General features: G+C 40.0%; 1 protein-coding gene across 11 annotated transcripts in view; it reads left to right on the forward strand.

Annotated features, from left to right (window-relative positions):
• Window positions 1-21,852, forward strand: part of brsk2a (BR serine/threonine kinase 2a) — a 175,184-nt gene that overhangs the window by 140,147 nt on the left and 13,185 nt on the right. For 6 of the 11 annotated variants that reach the window (XM_026176445.1, XM_026176443.1, XM_026176444.1 and 3 more), the window contains exons 6-14: window positions 1,535-1,568; window positions 1,699-1,767; window positions 3,253-3,399; window positions 8,304-8,335; window positions 11,996-12,160; window positions 13,312-13,409; window positions 14,331-14,481; window positions 14,711-14,776; window positions 20,793-20,853. In XM_026176445.1, coding sequence (XP_026032230.1) covers window positions 1,535-1,568; window positions 1,699-1,767; window positions 3,253-3,399; window positions 8,304-8,335; window positions 11,996-12,160; window positions 13,312-13,409; window positions 14,331-14,481; window positions 14,711-14,776; window positions 20,793-20,853 — 823 coding nt within the window. Of the gene's footprint in view, window positions 1-1,534; window positions 1,569-1,698; window positions 1,768-3,252; window positions 3,400-8,303; window positions 8,336-11,995; window positions 12,161-13,311; window positions 13,410-14,330; window positions 14,494-14,710; window positions 14,777-20,792; window positions 20,854-21,852 lie in introns of all 11 variants that reach the window. The other 5 variants (XM_026176442.1, XM_026176448.1, XM_026176452.1 and 2 more) reach the window with 3 other exon arrangements.

Below are 21,852 nucleotides of genomic sequence, written 5' to 3' on the forward strand. Positions count from 1 at the left end.
TAGAGGATGAATACATTAAACATTTTCGTTAGATAAAAGAGTAATACATTTACTTTAAAAATTTTTGATCAAAAAATCCTAATAACATGAAGCGTTTTACTGACTTACCTCTTTTTTTTTGTTATAAAAGAACTACATGGATCCTTTTTTGTAGCAACCACCAGTGGTACTGCGCTTTAAAGTACCGATGCATTGGCTTCAGCTATTTGACCTATTGGCTACTTCCACCTCTTATATGTGGGTCAGTTCATCTGAACCCATCTGAATTCATGAAATGTAACACAAAAGAAACCGTACAGAAAACAAACAAAAAACTCCCACCTCACTCTCACAAATTTGCCTGAAAAAATGCTAAAATTTCGCGTTTCTGTTGGTTTGGTTTTTTTGATTTAAGTGTCCCAATGGATGAAGGTTAGGTATGTTTTTACACGTGAAGTTCCGTATTTTTTTCTGTCATTATCTGCTACTATGGCTCTGTGAATATAGGCTGTAAAGAGTGTGGCATAGAATGGTGGATGCTTGAAGAAATAAAATATTTGCATTCCCAGTCTTTTACAGTAGATTTGAAGTCCTGTCGAAACCAAAGCTGTAGGGGAACGTGTGGCATTTGATGAACTGACAAGGAATGACCTAAATGGGATAAAGCTATAGGTTTTGCATGCCTTGTGTGTTGTGGCCTTCGTGAAGTAAAATGAGTGCAGAGCTGATGGGTTTTTTTTCTTTGAAGAAAAGTCATCAAGTACTTATTTGCACAGGCACTTGGAGATCCCGAGTTGGCACGGTAGCCGTGTTTGTTTTTGGCCAGTATTTTGACAGTCTGAAGAAGCTGGGCTGTCAGAGCTGGTATTCTTGAGTGCACAAGAAAACAGCCAATCTAAAGGCTGTTTACAAACTACGTAGTCCCTCAGTCGACCCAAATGCTATGCCATTAAACAGAGTGAGACAAAGAGGTGGACAACACATTTCATAATGGTAGGAGGTCTAGGGAGACAGGTGATTTGTTTTGAGGAGCAAAGAAATTAAGTTTTTTATCTGATTAATTGATTTCCAGAGAATACCTTAAAAATATAGGAATGTCAAACAGTGAGAAGAATTAATATATAGAGTAACAAGTCACCCATATGATGCACTCATCCATAGACCTGTGCTTATGGAGGGGTCTTTGCAAGGTAGCTCCATAAATCTTCATATGATATTGATATGTCAATCTAGTCATTGGCTTTACTGTCAGTCTATCCAGGGGCTGTAAAGATTAGTGGGTCTGTTCACCGTCTGCTGTGAGAGGATGCCCTTGACTGAGCAAGGCAGAGGACATCCAAACACTCTCAGGACCCCTAAACTCCTAAAACACATCTTGATCTACGTTCGCTGGAGAGTTTTACTGTCTGCATAAATTGTTGTCTTCATATTTTCAGACAGTGACTTATGCTTGTTTGTTTTATCTGTTGTGAACTTTTATTTACTCTGCAGCACAACGGAAAAAAGTCCTTAGATAACTTGAACCTTCTGTATCTGTTTGCTCCTTTTCCAACAGATCTCCACACTACGCATGTCCAGAGGTCATCAGGGTAAGTGACTACTCACAGAATCACAATATTCATTCCTCCTGTGCTAACTTATTTTTAGTCATCCTCCGTCTTGTTTCAGTTGGCCTTAACGTTCAGTCTAAACTTGTCTAATACAATGTTTTGCCCTTAGGGAGAGAAGTATGACGGGAGGAAAGCAGACGTCTGGAGCTGTGGGGTCATTCTTTTTGCTCTGTTGGTGGTGAGTGTCAGCTTGTTCTTCAGTAAATGATGTTAATATTATACTGACACCCAGTTTAACATCTCTAGAGGCATATTGCGTAATACAATTTTGCCATGAAGTGTTGCTTTTGTGTCATATCCAGGAGTAAGTCTAGCCTTTGCATCGTAGTGAATAAATAAAGAACGCAAGTGAAGCTTGAGAAATAAAAAGAGAGTGCTAGCCTAAACTCACCACGGAGCCTCTGACATAAACTCAGGTGTTAAGGAGTTAAATTCAAATTCTGTCATTTAAATGAAAAAAACCCTAAATGTTGCAGAAACACCCTCTAGCTGATATAGTTGTGCTACAGAAGATCAGAGAAAAGAAGCATCTTTTTATTCATTATCCTGTACCCACAGACGACGCTGTATCCATAATCAGGTCTATTCTCTAGCTGCATTATGTCTGTGGTTCCCCAGCCATGCAGCCCCGAAGCTTTGTTTCATCAACAGCTGTACTGTAGTTCCTACACACTCCAGCTGCATGAATAATTCATACAGCCAAACTGAAAGACAAGAGCCTAAAATAAATACCAATGCTGACAGGGCAGCTTTTGGCCACAGGCCCTGTGTATTTGTCTTTGTTTTTGCCGCTCTCTCCCTCCACTCTGTCTGTCTTATGTGTGTGTGCACTTGTTTTAAGGATAGTATACTTAGTACTGTTGTGTTGCATAAAACTGATGTTGCTTACCATTATCTCCATCATGACCACGCTTTTCTCGCTCCAAACAAAAGTTTTTTTTCCGCCTCTGCTGCTTGACTGCAGAAAAATGCTGTCTCTCTTCAGTTTCGTCCTGCTGACTAGCCGCGAGATAACCATTTGTCTGATTGTGGGAGACACGCATACTCCACAGGAGTTAGGCTGCACTCAGATCATCTGTTACACAAGTCTACCTTCCTTTTTCCTGCCTCTTTATTTCTCAGCAGCTCTTTCTGTATTTTCCTCACCCTTTCCATCTTTCTCCACCCCTCCATCTTCTCTTGTGATTGAGGTTGCCATTCATCAAATTGCTACATCTGTGAGGTGTCAGCACCCTCTGATAAATGACTCTTATGAAAGAATTCTAAATGAATGAGGTAAATGAGAAATCTGGGTAATTATTAGCGAAGCCCTGTTTTCAGCTCACTGCTGTTTATTATTTATTTAGCGTTGCTGTTTAGGGCAAAATGCTCCAACTGAAGAGTTGAATGAGTTGCGAAAGCAAGCTGAATTTTTAAGTCGTGCAGGATTAAGATTCGAAATGTGTTTTTGTTTCTTCTAGCGAGTCTTGTTAGTCATTAATAATCTTTTTTTTCTTTTGTGACTTCAGTCAGTTAAAATCATTTTCTCTGTCATAATGCTGCTGTTGTATTAAGCGCAAATTCTTTCTTCTCTACTTAGTTCCCTGCTCCTACTTGTCACGTCTGCCAACTATCATTTCAGTCTCTTTTCTTTTCTCTTTTCTCTGCCTTTATGTTTCTTCAGGGCGCCCTACCGTTTGATGATGACAACTTAAGGAATCTTTTGGAGAAGGTGAAGCTGGGTGTGTTTCACATGCCACACTTCATCCCTCCAGATTGTCAGAACCTTCTCCGTGGCATGATTGAAGTGGATGCCTCCAAAAGATTAACGGTCAGTTCAGTAAAGAGACTCGGTGTTAACTCAGAATTGTGTGTATTTGTGCATATCTTTTATGCACATAAAAGTACTCAGTACACTTTGCAACCTTACCTCTTTATGCATAGGGAATAAAAGGGACATGAAATCTAATATGGTGCAGAGGTTTTAGGGGCATTTTAGAAGTTAAGATTGTTAGCATTGCAGCAAGCCCAGACATACAGACAGAATCATAAAGAGCAATCTTCAATAAGAAGAGGAACTTCTGCAACAGATAACATGGCTTTGCAGAGTCCTCAGCATCAACATAATGTCCTATTATCATGTCAACATCACCGAGTCTGCCTAGGACTACATTAAAAGACGGATGCAAATGAGACAGCATATTTCCACTGAACAGCTTTTGAAAGTTCTCCAAGATGGGTGCAATAACCTGCCCCACAAATGGAGTGAAGAAGGTTCTACTTTTATCTAGTTTAATTCAGTATTCGTATAGTACCTAGAACTTAAACAGTACAGTCTATCAGCAAAAAATATTTCGTAGTTAATATTTACTACCAACAGTGTTTACTAATTACATTTTAGAAACTACAAATTAATTTTATACATAATTCAAGAAACTATTCCTGGAAAATATTTGGACAGATGTGGAGTAAGAGTAAGATCAACTAACTTAAACTAAAATATATAGTATCAGTTTGGTGCTGTTGTTCTTTCTTGATACAAATGTGTTTGTATCATTCCCAGTTCTGTGTAAGTTCAAGTACATTGTGTGGATTCAGGAGAGGAGTGTTGCTTGTGTACCGCACACTGATCACCTTGGCAAGGTAACCGGATTAGAGAGCAAGAACAGAGATATAAAGGACGGAGTGTCGGGTTGAGAGAGATAGACGAATGTAAATAATGAAAGAACTAAAAAACGGACATGTTTACCAGAGAGACAGTGGAGCCCTTCTTTGTTATCCTGCATTTCACATTCAGAACAGTGCACAAAGCTACATCCAGTCTGCAAGTTACTGTATTTAATCACATCCTCATTTTTACTGTATGCACACAGCTTCTCCAGGTATCTCTGTGAATCAGTGCATCAAACAAAACTATTTTCATGCACTTGCCAGCAACATTCGCCAAGGGTGGTGTCATGACACCACCCTTGGCGAATGTTGCTGCTCCATTTCTTTATGCATTAAATCATCTCAAACCGTGTCAGAATGAGTAAGAGTAAAGTAACAGGAATGTGAAAAACAGCGGCAGGAGTAGCAGCAGAAAAATAAAGTTTAGAAACCGACATGAAAAGAGATGTTCATATGCAGGATGCTCATTTGTATTGAAACAAGAAACAGAAAGATCAAACCTTTTTATTATGCACTATGCACACTATATTATTTATTTTTCTGGTCCCTCTGTCTGATGAGGACAGGTCACCCTGAGATTCCCTAGATATGTCCACCAGCCTCCAGCAATGTCCTAGTCAAAGGGTTACATGCAGACCATGCTGCTGGGAGAGAATATGCTACCTGTCTGCTCCTCTCTTGCATCAGGACTCCACACAGAGCTCAGGGGATGTGTTGTAACCTCGAGGAATGTCAAATATCCTCGTTAGATCGAGCATTCGTGGAGTTTATAGTGACCGCTAGTCAGACCTGAGCCAGGTACACTGAGGGGCAAAAATGACATCATAATGGAATATGACATTCACTTATGTGGGATTATTTCCATAATAATGTTTGCTGAATCAAATCAATGGGGCAATCAGACTCTAAATACGGGCTGTGTTTCAGTAGGTGTATTGTCACCTTCTGTTAATTAGGTTTGTAAGCAGACGCACACAAGTAAACACACAAAGTCAAGGCCTCCTCAGAGTTTGAGTGGGAGGGCACGTACCTGGGATTAAGGGGCTTAGGCCAATAAAAGCCTTTCTCTCCATTTCCTGTCTGTGCAGTCAGGGACCCAGAGGCAACTAAGCCAACCACCTCAGCGCAATCATCTCATCTTCAGTATTCAAATTATAAAAGACACCGTGGAAAGATCTGCCTCCTCATGGTACCTGAGTAATACAGAGAATTGACTAGATTACTATAATAAAGAGCAAAGTTCCTAGATGGAAATAAAGAAGGTGTTTTGTTTTTTGTAAGAGACACCAGAACCTTTCTAGAAGTGGACTGAAACACTTTGTTTTAATGATGACAACTGTTTTTAGGCCAATGTAATCTTTTAAAGACTTGCCAAAATTGGCAAGGGTTATCTCGGAATCTGAAATACTTACCGATCCTTCTGTTACTGCTCTCTCAGCAATTACAAAGACTGCAATGACTACAGTAAGAGTAAAGCTGAAGAAAATGGGGTTTAGCATTCATGTGGAGGAAAAGAACATCTCTTCTTCTTAAGCCTAATGTTCAGCTGCTTTTTAATATGAACAGCTACTCAGCCAATCACATGGCAGCAGAAATTGTCAAGACAACCTGCTAAAGTAACAAAAAAAAGCATCAGAATGGGAAGAAAGGTGATTTCACACACTGTTGAAATGCTGGGATAACCACTTGTTAAAACCACAACACGTCAGATCTTGGAGCAGATTTGCAACAGCAGCTGAAGAATAGACCAGGGACTGCTCCTGTCAGCTAAGAACAGAGAAACCAAGGCTACAAATAGCATTAGCTCACCAAAATTGGAAAATTGAATATTTTTATAATATATTAGTCTCCATTTCTGATGCAATATTTGGATGAAAAACATGAAAGCATAAATAGACCCCCTACTTTGTATCAACAGTTCAGGCAGTTGGCACACTTTGGACTGTTTAGCACCAAGTGAGCATATCTAAAACGGCGCAGCCTACCTGAATATTGATGTTGACCACGTCTGTCCCTTCATGACCACGGTGCGCCCTTTTTTCAATGGCTGCCTCCAGCAGGATAATGTGCCTCGTCAGAGAGCTAATCATCATCTAAAATAATCTCAAACTGGTTACTTGAACATGGCAACGAGTTCACCGTACACAAATGGCCTCCATAGTTTACAGATCTCAATCCAAGAGATCAACTTTGGAATTTAGTGGAACAGGAAACCCACATCAAGGATGTGCAGCAACATGAACCAAAATCTCCGATGCAAGTTTCGGGCACCTTGCAGAATCTATCTCATGAATAGTTAGAACATTTCCATCGGTCACATGGGGTTCAATCGAGTACGAGCAGGACGTACATATTATATGTTTTATATATTCTACGTAATTCTTTCTTTTTACATTCATCAGGTCCCAGTCGCCCCAAATAGCAAAGAGAAATTAAAAATGCATGCCATGAAAGAGTTTGGGTCTTAGGAGGTTAATTCAATGTTTTTTCATTGTGTAAAAGCTGTTCTTAACTGTCTATTTAATTGAATAAAGTCTGTAAGTATTTAGGCAGTGACACAACCTTGGTAATTTTGTTGCTAAAAACATTCAGCTGGAATTCTTTGATTCATGGCCGTAACACGACTGCTTATCATTAAATTATGCAATTAGTTTGGAGCCTGTGAAACTAGAAGGATTAAATCTTTTGTTAAATCCCTTGAATCACAGCTGAAAGTTTTAACTTCGAGCACATCTTTCAGTTACACAGTTTCCAAATACTTATACATCTGACTTTGTGTTTCTGTATATTATGACTTGAAACAACAGAGTAAGTCTCTACTGTAAACACAGATTGTGGTCCTTCCTCCACTGAACAGCCATGTGACTGTTCTCTTTCTGCTTACAGACCTACAAACACAAGTAAGCTGAGAATCACATATGCAGCACCTTGATAAATATACACCTCGATGTGGACAGAACATTCTCAGCCAGTATTATACAGCATCTCTTCTGCCTGAAAGCAGCTGGAATCAGTAGTGACACATTTAGAAACTGATTGATGTGATTCTACGTTTCAAACCACATCACTTTCAACCCTGTGTGAGATACCAGACTCTTGCCTCCAGGCCTTCAATAAAAGTCGGACAGAGTAGGTCACCCACTAGTCTCTATCTGACTGGCAGGGTGTCCTTGTCAATATCACGACCTCTGTGGTAGAGTCACCTATAGTCAGTAACCACAGTCTTCTCGGCTCTGTGATTGCACTAACATCTCAGGAAGGCATGCATCGGTGCTGAAGCACAGAGGTAAATTCTCTAGGGAAGTGGTAACATCAAGACATTGATGGAGACACTGACACGAGAACTATGCATCTGAATAAGTGACAATAATTAGAGCTGTCATGTGTATCTCCTGTGGTTCCACAACAACAGCTTGAGCAAATTAAAAAGTCCCAGCAGTGACATTGATCCGCTTTCCTTCTGTGGGCAGTTGAAACACCGTGGAGTCATTCTAGCAGACATCTTCCTTTGTTGCTATTTTGCCCGCTGTTCCTCTCTTTCTGCTTTTCCTTTTTTGACAAAAGACTACGCTGACAGGGTTGGTGACAAAGTGGCCACTCTAGATGTGCGATGACAAGGGTAGTATTAAAAAAAGTGAGTGTGTGAGTCAGTGAAATGGGAAGAGGATGAGAATAGGAGATTCCCTTCAGACCAGAGGGCTTGGCAGGGTCAGCTGCATGTGTGAGGGAGATAATATTCTCTGTGTTTAGCTCAGTTGTATCACCTTCCTCTTTTTGCCTTTGCTGAACCTTTCTCTCCTTTTCCTCAATATGTTTTTTTTCCATTGGCAGTCTTAACATTTGAAGGTCTCATTATTTACTTCCACACCTTAACCTGCCTGTATTGTCTCTGTTTTATTTCCTTGAAACTTCGTAAGTTCAATACTTACTGGCGTTGTAATGTGCCAACAATTTCTATACCTTCGTTTATCGTTTTATTCTCTTGTCAACAACATGATACTATTTTCCAGTGAATTGCATTTTGTGAACTGATCTTCATTTTTTCTTTTCTCATTACTTCTCCAGTTAGAACAGATCCAGAAGCACACATGGTACATGTAAGTAGTCCTCTGTTTTGTTTTCTTTATGTTTACACTCCTGTCCTCCCTTCAGCTATTCTGCAGGGCTTGTAAACCTGAAGGGAGCTGGCACATGAAAAATGACTTTGAGTTCCAGCTCTGTACACAAGAGTACATTTAAGCAGGGCACGACTCCAGGCTGGGGTAAATTGGTAGTGCGTGAAAGAGGATGTGAGGCATATGGTCAGCTGAACAGAGAGCAGGGCAGCAGGAACCGAGATGATGAAGACTAGACTGAACCCAGCTAACCTCAGTGTACCCAGCGTTTGACATGTCGAAAGGGGTGTACCCACCTTTTTAGGCTAACAAATATTTTGAGATAATTTATTGTACACTTGTAAATAAACGAGTTTATTAACTGGGAAAACAAATTAATAAATGCTAGAGATATGAATACACAAATAGAGTATGCATGAGGCTCTTCTACTAAAGGCTCCAGTTGTGTCTCTATCTTATAGCTTTCCATCCAGAGCACATTATTCAAAAAGGGGCCTAGTCGTTACCGGTTTGGCCATTATCGATCAGTAGATTTGCTATAATTTGACAACATTGGCTTTTCCTGAAACATCATTCAAACAACTGTCTCTGTTTCACTGTAGTTCCACAAACTTTTTTGTGTGCGGTCAGTCTCTTTTGAAAATTACACTGTTTTTAAATTTACACTACTTCATTAAAGTGAAAAGTGATCAAGTGGAAGAATTTACTTAACCTCCTTGTCATCCATGATCTTAATGTGTGAAGGTGTATAAAGCCCTGTAGGTCTTCACTTAATAACAACACCATTCAATAGAAGAGAAAATCAGTTTTTAAGGGGGTGTCTTTGAGCATCCTACTTATCTGTATCCACGATTTAAAGTGTTTACGTCTTCAAATATGCTCTCCATTATCATGAGATTTATTTATTTTTCTCATAACAGTGTTCTTATAATAGATTTTAATAATTTACAAGTGTTTTGTTAAGTATTAAAAACATTTACCAGTAGGTTTGAGGATTGCTTTTGGCAATGCAATACCAACGATGAATCATCAGAGGAGAGTCTGCATCTTGGAAGGGGCTGAGTTATGGTTTCTGTCCTGTACTGAAAGATCATGTAAACACAGGAAGACTGATATAAGAAACAAGAGGAGACAAGAGCTAGGCAAGAAGACTAATGTAGTATGAGTTTTGTCAGTGAGGAAGTTGCCATGCTATCTGTCTCTGCACGGCAGGCTGGCTTGTCAAGTGACTGGCTGAATGAATGAACTTATAAATGAATGAATGAGAGGTGACATTTGTCTGACAAATGTGGTCATTTTCCACAGGCAACTCATCTGTGATGTAAAAACATAATAAAATAAAATAAAAAAACATGTCAAAATCACAAAAAGAAAAACTTTTGACACAAAATTGAATAAAGCCATCAACCCTGTATTTTTAGATGGTGATTGTTCCAACAATCTTTCAGCACACTTGCCTGGAGCTGTGATGATGAAGAACGCAGTGCCAGGCCAAACAGATAGTTTAGTTAACTTTCTGAAACTAAGTGTCCCACGAAAACAGTTAAGTCCTATATAAGAAAGGTTGTAAAACTGATTGTTTATATAAACAGTTGCAGAAACATTAGTATAATTCAACCTCGGCAAACTACAGCCATAAAAAATTGCCATGAAGTAGAAACTGTGAAAAGCTGGCAAAGTTAAAAATCATCTTATTCTCTCTGATATTAAGCATTTTTCACTTTTTTCAATTTCTAAAGAACTTATTCCTGTTTACTGAACCAAATGGTTAGTGTCCTTAAGATCTTTATTGAATCAGTCACTCTTTTAGCAATAAATGAAACAATTTTCACCTAAATAAATACAACTTGCATTCAAAGAATGAAAATTAGGCAAGACAGACAAAATGTAAAAGCCAGTGATCATGCATGTAGCTCATGTATGGTTTCATGGCTGAATGCAGACCAAGGATGGCTCTTATGTGCTTCTTATGTTCTGACAGAAAGGGGCTCATATTGTTGACATTATCCTTGATAAAAATGCACTGAAATGCAGAAAAACAGAATTGGAGACAATGCCAACTTTGATAGAATCAACAATTCCAACCTTTCCGCCACTGACCACGGCCCCAAACTCTGCCTAGTAAGCATACACAGTACCATTTCAGAAGGAATCTAAAGTCATGTCAGAGCCTGTGTGCTGGGTACAGACAGGCAAATGAGGCTAATGAGAAGGAACCTCAGAATCACACATGAAGGTAGGAGGCATTAAGATGCTGGCGAGGGTGATGGTGCACAGTGAGCAAATGGCTGGTAGAGATTTTGGACAAGATGCCCGGGACAACCTGGATGAGGTCAAGATATGGTGGAGGGGGAGGACTGCATGACATACATGGTACTTGCCGTATGCAGTATGGTGTACTCTCTTTGAACCCAAATTGGATAAGCAGTTAAAATGGAAAAAGGGTAAATGGACTATTTAAACCATGTTCCTTAGTTGTGGATGATTTGTTTTTTCTGGAGCCATATGATATGACCACGGATTTTCATGTTTTGACGTCTGTCTAAAGTACGCTTAGTGGTGCTTTCATTTTTTTCTAACTGTGGGATGTTAAAAAGAAAGAAATGTTTGATTTTTGAGCACAGATAAACCTGTTTTGAGGGGATTGTTTATTTTGACAGAAGAGTCAGCCAGCTGGTGATAATAAAACATTGAATAGCAGGGAGAATGCAGCGAATTATGACCTCACTGGCTTTCCATATAAATCAAAACTTAAGTAACAGTTTCACCCGTGGGTCGGCATTATAAGTCCTCGTGAAGACTTGATTTATTGAAGTTGGACTGTTATATATTTAGATTTCTTTTTCATTACCCTTACCACCCGAATTTATATGCACATACTGAAACAGGAGTGTTGGTGGTTATGTGGGGTGAACAATCAATGTAGGTCTGGTTCACAAGTTCACAGCATATAGAAAAGTGGAGGTCTGTGTCATTTCAATAGCTGCCAGTGAGGTTTATGCTTCACTGGGTTCACTGAAGGAAAAATAATAGATTTAGGGAGGTAAAAAGTGGAAGTGTGTGAGTTCAAATCTGTCTCTGTAATAACTTCTAAGCATTGGCGCATTTCCAGAAGTAGTAGATTTGTGTGTGAAAGAAACATCTAGAATATTATAGAAATCTTTGTGAAAATGGACTGTGCAGTATAACGTTTTATTTCAGCCCTAAAGAATATAAATGTGTGTGTGCATGTAAAAAAACAGCAGACAAAGGTGACATAAATTAATCTAATAATAATAATAATGAAGAAACTACATTTAGAAATCACGCCAGAGTAGAAGAGGCAGGTTGCTGAATATAACAGCATGACTAAGTCATCTGCCTGAATCCTGCTGACACAATCACCCTCTGGAACATGCAAAAGTGCCTACACCTGAGGAAAACCTGTGACTTTAAAAGTCTCTTAATATAAACTAAAGTCATACTGACACAAAAGGTCATATTAAAGTTTGTACATCTACGATTTTACACAATTGTGTTCCAAATGCAAGTTTCTATATGAAAAAACCAAAAACCAAATTAAATTACTGAAAATTAGTAGCAGTAGCAACCAAACCCACTGATATTGTCCTTATTTCTTTTTGAATGTCTTTGTATTAACAGAGGAGGCAAAAATGAACCAGAGCCAGAGCAGCCAGTTCCCAGGAAGGTGACCATCCGCAGCCTGCCCTCTGCAGAAGATATCGATCCCGACGTACTGGACAGCATGCACTCTTTGGGCTGCTTCAGAGACAAAAACAAATTACTGAAAGACCTGCTCTCAGATGAGTGAGTAAATGGCTGTACAGCAGACAGTAGTACGAAGGAGAAAAAAGAGAATGGGGATTGGTGGTTGTTTTGATAAAAGAAGAGAGCACTGCAATGAAAGGATAGGTGTGTTGTGTCTGTGTGCTCACTCAGCCTTGGTTTTCCCCAGCTCCTGTAAAATCCTGCTAGGCTGTCGCTTTAGATGTCAGAAGCCATAGATCACTTAATTGTTATCACACAGCGCTTACACCGTTTGCCACCAGATACATTCCCTTTAAACTGATCCTGGTTTCCACTGTGAACATGCTCATGGGTCAAATTGTTGTTGTTCTGCTTTTAATATTTGTGACTCAGTTGCAGTTTCTAATATTTTTCTCTACTGTGTGTGTGTGTGTGTGTGTGTGTGCTGTCCTTGACTTTCATACAGTTGTTTGTTATCAATGTGTGTCCAGTGTGCAGATGTTGCAGTTTTTCTTTGTTTCCTTTTCCTCCTTTACCACTATTTTACATTTGCCTATCCTCTCCACTTTAATGCTAAGCAAGCATTACTCCATCACTGTGCCCTCTACCCATCCCTTCCATTTTCTTCCTTTCTCCTGGGAGGATCTCGTAATAGTGCTGGACTGGAGGAAAATCTGTGGTCTCTATCTCCCTTCCCCTGTTTCATTTTAGCTGAAGTTGCAGGTCCTTGTCTCTTTGCCTCCTACTGCTTTCCAATCTGTCTTTATTATAGAGGGCCAGTCCCTGGGAATTTTGCATAGAGAATATTGGCCTAGAGGCTAAAGATATTAGGCTTCCTGATTTACTGAGAAAGAAAAGGTTGAACTCGTAATGTTTTGAGACTTTCATAAACTTACCAGTCGACTCTGCATATAGAGATGTGCCGCGTCTTAAAAAATGCATGCATATTATTACACGACGGCTTAATGATCTGTAAAACTAAACTTTTGTTTTAATGATGAGAGATATTTATTGGTGCTTCACAAAGAATCTCAAAACATTATAGAACATTAATCATAGTGAGGGATTTTACAGTTTGATATGGTATGAGTACTTTTTTTCCCCCTACACACCCTAGGTATCTAATTATACACATGGTTGTGTAGGAATTAATTAAGTATTTTTACTTTTCCTGACATTTCAAGAGTCTTTTTACTGCCACCTTTTTGCAGTGACAACCAAGAGAAGATGATCTACTTCTTGCTATTGGATCGAAAGGAGAGGTACCCTAGTCAGGAGGACCAGAATCTTCCCCCTCGCAATGAGATTGGTGAGCCCTGGAACAACGAGAGAATTGTTCATAAAGAGTGTAACATTAGAAAATGATATTCTTTTAAAAAAGAACAACTCAGAAAGCTAAACCACAATATGACACACAGTACGTATGAACTGTACCACCATGTAAGAATCGTGCCTGTTTTTTAATGATTTTTTAAAACTAGTCATCTGTTTACACAAACAAAACCATCCAATTTGCACAATACTAAGCACTACAAAAAGGTAACTCATGAATGCTCCCAGTTTCTGAACGATTCTGCAGTGTTTTCCTCTGTTAAGAAGAAATTGAATCGGCTCCAGTAGCGGTGGATTGGCTCTGCAGTAGAAAAAGCATTCTGCTTATTGAAAATAAATAAGCTTTTCAATGAAATGTAGTAGCAGAAATAGAAGGTGTCAATAGGGCAGAGAAGTTTTTTTTTATTTTTAAAAAACTGTCACCCCCCCAACTGCTTTGGCTCAGATATTAACTCTTCAAAAAAAGAAAAGATATTCTATCATCCGTACACCGCAACCAAGCACAGATTTCCACCCACAGAAGTCTGAGTAGAGACGGAGATGCTCTGCTTAGACGTCTGCCAGGGTTATTTTCTGACAAGAACACTGAAACAGGAGTATTACGTGCAAATGTGTGTATGTGAGTAACTGCTCTGAGATACCGACATCTTGATGAATAGACTCCCTCTTCAGTGAATGTGATACAGTCAATACAGTGGCCATTAGTTCAAGGTCTGGGAGGAAACCATTACTTATTCACTATTAGTTAAAATGTCATTGCGATCAGCCCTAAACATCACTCAAACCCTCACATATACACAAAACTGAGCAGCACATAGATATACTCGCAGTAACATGGACACGTGTCTGGTGCTTTGCATTTATTCCAAATCACCATGTCTTTTTCTGTCACACACAGATCCTCCGAGGAAGAGAGTGGACTCTCCCATGTTGAATCGTCATGGCAAGAGGAGACCAGAGAGGAAGTCCATGGAGGTCCTCAGTGTCACGGACGGAGGCTCACCTGTCCCGGCCAGGAGGGCTATCGATATGACACAGCATGGACAAAGGTACGCGCAGAAGTGAGGAGAAAAACTCTCTCTTTTAAAAATCAATACCTTTTTAAATGAACCAGTAAAGACAGACCTTGTCCTGCGTTTGTGTGTGAGGAGGATCTAGCAGCCCTGTGGTGTTTTTACAGCTCTGACAGTGAGTCTGGATCCAGTGTCAGCAGGCTGCATTGTAGACAAACATAAACAGAGACTGACTCTCTGCTCACTTTATCTCCTGTCTCACTAGTAAATCAGTTTACAGTAAAAGCTTGGATATTCCTGATGCCAGTACAAAATGCAGCAAAGAAGAAAGGTACTCATTTGCCACTCACCCCTCACGCTTTTACCTCTCCCCTCTCTGTCTCACTTATTCAGGCAAAAGAAAGATGCAGCATGGCTTTTTCTAGTCATATCTTTGTTTTTAAATGATGATGGCATATGTTGCTTGTTGTGGTTGCTTCACATGTCTTGTAGTTTAGTAGCAGTTTAGATAGTTATTTAATCCACAGTATGCATGGCTCCTTACACATAGGTGCAAAAACAGAGGCAGTTACGAGATATGAGACTGAAAGCATAGGCTGGGGTTTAGCCCGTTTACAGCAGCCTAAATAGCACACCCTGTATGAGGTTTGCTAATTGCATGTGTAGGTAGGCGAGCTGAGCTATCAGCTGATGTCAACTTGTATTGAGCCCAGCTGAACCGGAATTGTCTGAGCTTGACTCTGTAGTCGGCGTGAAGTAACACTAACGCTTTTCTTCTGAAGTTTAACTTAACTCTTTTAATTAAGTTTCATCTCAAACCAGGGAAAACTGCATTTGCAATTCAGAGGCTAAATATTTCTACCCCCACCCCTTCATTCTGCCGTTAGCTCAATTATCTCTTCGTTTCGTAATCTGAATGCACTGATAATCACTTCTCCTATGCTGTGTCCCACTTTCTCTAGTTGCAGAACAATTTTCCATTTCTCTATTTTAGAAATGCTCAAGTCAAGACGGAACCACACCCCCACAAGGCACAGCGGACTGATTTAAAATCCTTCTCTTCATCTTATTTGAACAACCAATATATCGCCACACCACACATTTGTGCTCAGAGGCAGTGACATTTGTGACAGCGGGGAAGATTGAATCTGAGGGGATGATAACCTGATCTGCCTAATGATAGTCAGATTGGCAGAGTGCTGGAAAAAGCTTTCAGAGATACAGAGCATAAATGGAGAGGTGGGGAGTGCATTTATTATATAGAATAAAAAATGCAGTCCTAAAGTTAAGTTCTTCAAATGTCAGGTGCATTAATAACTTTTCTCCATAGTGCTTTGCCAACAACAAAATATCAAGAATTTGATTCGTACCATTTCACCGAGGGAACCCACTTGAGAAGTTTTGAATCCGTTTCAAGAGCTCCCACTTCTAAACATGTGTGCTTTTGTTCCTTCTGTCTGCTGGTGCCTCCAAATTCTAGTTTAAGATTCATCCTCTTTTGTTTCTTCACTTCTGCTGTGCCTCTTCATCCCTTCAGGCGGCCCATGTCTTATCTCTTCTTTATTTAAAGGTTGTCTTAGTTTAGTAGCTGCCTTTTTCTGCCCTTCACTCTGACTCATCTCATTTCAAGTCATAACTAGAATCCCAAAAAAGGTCAGTTTGCACTGACTGGATAAACCATTAATAATAGCCTGCTAACATTAATTCGATTGGTGATGACACACATCTTGAATAGTGTGAATTAGAAAGGGGCTCTAAAAGTCGATTTTATGAGGACAACGTTTGCGTCTCAAACTTGCATATCAGCAGCTCCAGTCAACAAAAACAGCTCTGCTGCATCTTTCTTCAATACAGCTTCAGATCAGTTTGTTTGCTCTTTTCCCTATACCCAAATTTCTTCCAGGGCACCGCGCCACTCTTGTATATCGCCACTGTCTCTATCTTTCCTGTGGGTTCCTTGTGTGCTGCTGACCTTCAATCCCAAACACCCCCCTCTGTTAGTATGGAATTGCTATGCTAATGAGGACATGCTGCTAGTTTTTCTCTGTCTGCCTTCCTATCGGCTGTGGTAGATTGTAGGTATGCCACAGGCCCTCTGCCTCCAAATCAAATCAAATCTTGCTCTCCTGCTATACATGTCTTTCCCCCCTACTGCAATCCATAACTATCCATCTGATCAGTAGGGGGAAAAGAAGTTAGTAACAAAGTCTGTGTGAATCTTGATTTTGGTGTGTGCGCTTGTGTGTGTTTTTCAAACTTTTCTGGCTTTTATCACGTCCTTGTGCACACTGTGTTTGATCATGTGCTTGCTTGCATGTGCGTGGATAGACGATGGTGCTGGGGAAGCGCGTACGTAGCAGAATAACGTCCAAAGATTTATTAAGTGACTTTGTCTGAACCTAACCTTATCTTTCCTCAACAGCAAACTTTTGTCGACAGCGCAGAAGATTCATAGAACTTCAGATCAGAGGGCCTCAGAGAGCGGACTGACTTTGAAACATGTGTTTTGACAGGATACATTTCCACCAGCGTAAATAGTGAAAGAGAGGGGGAAACAGCTTGATCTGAAATTGCATAACAAAAATGTCTGAATTCCTGTCCTTTATCAGGCATTTTGCCTCTCATTTATCACGTAGTTACATTCAGAGTATCAGCCCTCACTTTAGTTTCATACAAATGATTGTTAATTCGATTGCTCCTATGAAGTACGGATGTTGGAATAAAGGTGCGGTAGCTATGTTGTGCAGTAATGCACATGGAGACTTTCTCATGTGAATGTCCGTTTCAATCTTTCTATGCAAAAATGTCACTTAAAAAGACATTTAAAGCTTAACTCAAAGCATAAGAAATCCACTGATTTAATTTTAAATCTTAACAACACGCCAGGAGAAATGAAGGGAGGTTAATGATATGTAAATGAAATATGGAAAAGTGCTGCAGCGAGGAGGAGAGAATATCAATTGATTTTTTTTTTATTAGAGATTTGCTCTAGTTGCTTCACGCAGTTTGAATGTGGAGTAGTCAGAGCAGTCGTAAGAAGTCAGCTCGCCTGCTAATTACTGACATTAATTTATTTAAGAGACTACAATAAGCACAAATAAAACACCTTAAACTGTGATCTTTACTACAGAAACTGCAGAGGTCTTGCTATATTTAGACATTTAAGGAACTGAGCTGTAAATATTAATGCACTGAGTCTGCAGGGACTTGTTGAGGTTCAAAGAAGCAAATGATTTCAAACAGTTTGTGGATTTATATGAATACTTGCTATGTGTAAAAAGAGGCCCATTGGTAAGAAGCAGCCAATATAGAGGTGCTAGAAAGGGAATATGTATCTCAGTCGTATTGTGCTTTGGCTTTGGCAGTGTTGTTCATTTTCTGTTTGGCTCTTGGCACCATCCATTTTATTTTTCTTGCATTTTGTTTTATTTCAGTCCATGCCTTCAACCCAGAATCTGTTATACTTGTTCCACCCCCCCGCAGCCACACGTTAGTTCCCCAGGCGCTTTGGATGGGTTTCTGACAACTGGCGGTCACATACTGAGGACATGGGTCCTGTTTGAAAATAGGCTTATGGGAATTAATGACTACTAGATAAGAGAACTACCATAATAGGTATCAAAATTGCATCAACAACAACCCAAAAAAGAAAAGAAAAACATCTTCTAGTTCAGTACATGTGCCGTATTATTGTCCACAAATAGCAATGGGTATTTCCAGAGACCATGTCTCTGTTAAACACTGCATGCACCAATATTCTTACACAGACACAAAAGTCTGGGTATTAAGTCTTCACATTCCACATTTATCAAGTTTGTATCTGAGCAGAAAAGAGTAACATTAGTTATGACTCTAGCTCTTGATGTACGGGTCCATTGATAGTCATGACAGTGAACATGCACTTTACTGGGAACGATGCCATCAGCTTCCTGTACTCAAGACAAAGTCAGAGATCCATAGTTGTAGTTACAACTTCTGATTGTAGACACAGCGGGAAGCTTAGTGGGTTGTTGTCAGCATTGGAAAGATGACTCTCTTCTCTCGCCTTGTCACCCAGCAGCTAAGAACAGAATGGCAGAATATAAGAGAGGCCAAACTGACCCAGTAAATCTAGAGAATTTACTGTGCTACTGGATATATTGCTGAAAAGGGAACCCCTTTATCAGTGATCTTGGCCCTGGAATATTTAGCTGTAAGATTTCTTGGAATTGGTACGTTCAGCATCAGGCTGGTCAGTATTCCTCCCTTGATAAGAAGGTAACCTGTCAGGGGAGGAGTCCTTTGAGTGACTTGGCAATGATGAGGCTCATGTAGTATCAGGATAAATTTGCCATGTTCACAGCTACCAACAAGCAGCTACAGTAAAGCAAGCTAAGCTAAATGAAATTCACGTGATAACACCCACAGAATACATGTTATAGCAAAGAGGGGTAACCAATCAGTAGCCAGCTTACTGCAAATGATGTCCAAGGGCAAAGCAAAAAGCGCTAAAAATGATTTAAAAGAATAATTATAATAACAGTCAACTGGGAGGGTTCAAGATTTGTTGCAGCATGGCCTTTACATGTGCGCTACATAGCCAGAATATTCCAAAAATAAATCCAGGATACTGTATGTGCATGTAAACATAGTGAGCACACAAGCACAGAGTAGCTCGAGAGTAGAGTAGCTAGCTTGCTACAATGTTGTCTCCAGTGCAGGTTTAACAATGTGGGCTTGTGGTTTCTGTGATACATGATAAATGACTCCCTCCTTGTGTATGCTGTTCCCTATAAATAAAGCACTGAACAACAACATTTTATCCTCTCTCTGAAGCAAGGTTGAGCCTCTGACAGCCTATTACTGTACAGCATAACCATCTGCAACATTAGCTTTATAGGCCTTCTGGTCCAACACTAACAGATGCAGAGTGCTCCTAACAATATGCTCATAATGGCCGGAGGACGTTGTGTTTTGGCCATGTTTAAATGAAGTTCAGTTGGCTACATGGTCACAAGTGCTGCAGTGAGCAACTGCGGCCATGTCTCAGTGGATTGTAGGACTTAAATGGAAATGATACCAACTGTCTGGTCAGTTGTTCCATGAAACAGGAAATCCTTGCCAGCATGGTCTCGGCACGCCTACTCATGTGTAAAAGGATGTGTGCACTAAATAAATTTGTAGAAGGGGAGCGGTAAACTTATAAAAATAGCTCGCCAGTGGGTGTTTCTAAATTTCCCTCACTTTCTTGGTAGCTTTTAATGTTCCTTATTCTGCTTTGTTTACTCTCAGGAGTATGATTATGGCTGTTGCAGTTGTTATAACAGTATTATCATTTTTTAGGCTGATAGCCATAATCATTTTTAGTTTTTGCCTCCTCGAATGCCGTGTGGTCTTGTGGGAATGCTTCCAGCATTAGAAGTGAGCATATGGCCCTGTTACTCCACACACTCTTTATTTTTCCATCCATCCTCCCTTTTTACTTTTAAATGATCTCAGTCTCTTCTCAAGTTTGTTCATGAGATCTTCTTCAATCAGGTAGTTTAAAAAGCAGTAGTCACTGCTTTTTATCTCTTCCTTTATTCAAGCTGAGATAAAAGATCTATAGCTACAGACATACATTAATAAATGCACCCATGCTGACATAAAAAGAGAAAGTGGGGGGAGAGAAGGAAGAGGGGTATGATTAGATTGAATGACAAAAAAGAACAGTGTTGTGACAGTGAGCAGCTGGTGTTTCCAAGTGTTGACAGGCGTTGTTTTTGGGTGTGCGTGTGTGTCTGTGTGTGTAGATGTGTACGTGCGTGCTTGATGAAGACAGATTGTGCTGTGATTGTTCATTTCTGAACAGGACTCCGCTCATAGGGGTTATTGACGGCATCTGCGAGGGAAAAGACAAACATGACAAATGGCGCTCAACCAAATGTCTCTCTTCATTCTCCCTCTCGAGATAGTTTCATGGCCTAAAGGCTTAAGAAGTCAGAATGATTGGTTTATTATCAAACTTTAAATGTGGCTTAAAGCTAGATTGAGTCCTAGTGTGTGGGAAGTTTAAATTTGTCAAATCAATATCTGTTAAACTGACTTTTGAGTGAGATTAATTGCTAGTAGTAGTTTTTACCTCAGTGCTGTTACTGTGTTGTGATACATGTACCCTATTTGTGTGGTAGGTGTTGTGTTTGCAGGGGGCTTGATAGTAACCCGTGTGCTTAGTATGACAGCTCCATATGCTGCTCCACTTTCTAAATAACGTGTAACAAGTAACCAAGCGTTCACCCCCACCTGTGTTCATTCAAACACATAACAGGTCATGTGTTGATACCACAAATTACTGTTCTCCTGTGTGTTCTCACATGTTTGTACCACAGGTCGCGGTCTATTAGTGGAGCCTCCTCTGGTCTCTCCACCAGCCCGCTCAGCAGCCCACGGGTGAGTCGTAATCCTCAGTTCACATCCAAACACGCACACACATAAAACACACCTCTTGACCCAGTTCTTAACTAACTAGTTGTTAACCTTCTGGGATAATGGCCAACCAACTACTGCTGATCACATTTTATTGATGTCATATTATGTCAGCAATAGAAAATAAAGCAATATTCTTTTTTCTGACCATGAAAGAAGCATACACACACACACACACACACACACACACACACACACACACACACACACACAGAAAACAATATTTCTCTGCACAGCAATATTTTTCCACCAATCTGTTTTACCGTTATATAAACATTTATCAGCCTTGAAGGATCTACCTTTGTGTTTTGAGAAAGTATAGGTCCATTTTGATTACCTTTTCATATCCTGTATCATATCAGGGCTTCCTGTGTGTCCATATAGCTTAGATGTTTCTGTTAATGCTAAGTAAAAACCCACTGCTGAATGCACACAGGAGGCATGACAGCACAGAAAACTTTCTCCACCCCACAAAGCCTCTTCTCTCTCCATCCTCTGCACTTATTATCCTTCTCTCTGTTTTCTATGGCCTGAGCTCTTTGGAAATCCAGCTCAGGGAATGCTTCAGAAAATCCCACTTTCCTTTGCTCAAAGCTGGGGAGCTTGTAGTAAACTTTTCCAGCTGACTAACCTGAGAAGGCTCCAGATTAGCCAGGATCCTAAGACGAGCTCCTCACCACACAGGTTCTTGCAGGCTTATCTGAAAGGGAAATTGATTTCTCAAACCCACCCAAAGCCTGGATTGTGTTCTCAGCAAGAAGCTCTGTGTGGGGTTATTTTCTCAGACTTAGCTTCTGGAAGACAGGAATGTGTTGAAGGCAAATATTGAACCAGTGTGAGTGCAAATGAACCATGCAAAATCAGTACATCAATAAATAATCAGGAAATTTGACTGCAGAGTTGCCACCTTCCACTTGTTTTTGAGACAGCCCAATTGGCCTTTTGTCTCTCTCGTGTGTTTGT

Source organism: Astatotilapia calliptera, chromosome 7 (assembly GCF_900246225.1).
Source record: "Astatotilapia calliptera chromosome 7, fAstCal1.2, whole genome shotgun sequence".
NCBI lineage: Eukaryota > Metazoa > Chordata > Actinopteri > Cichliformes > Cichlidae > Astatotilapia > Astatotilapia calliptera.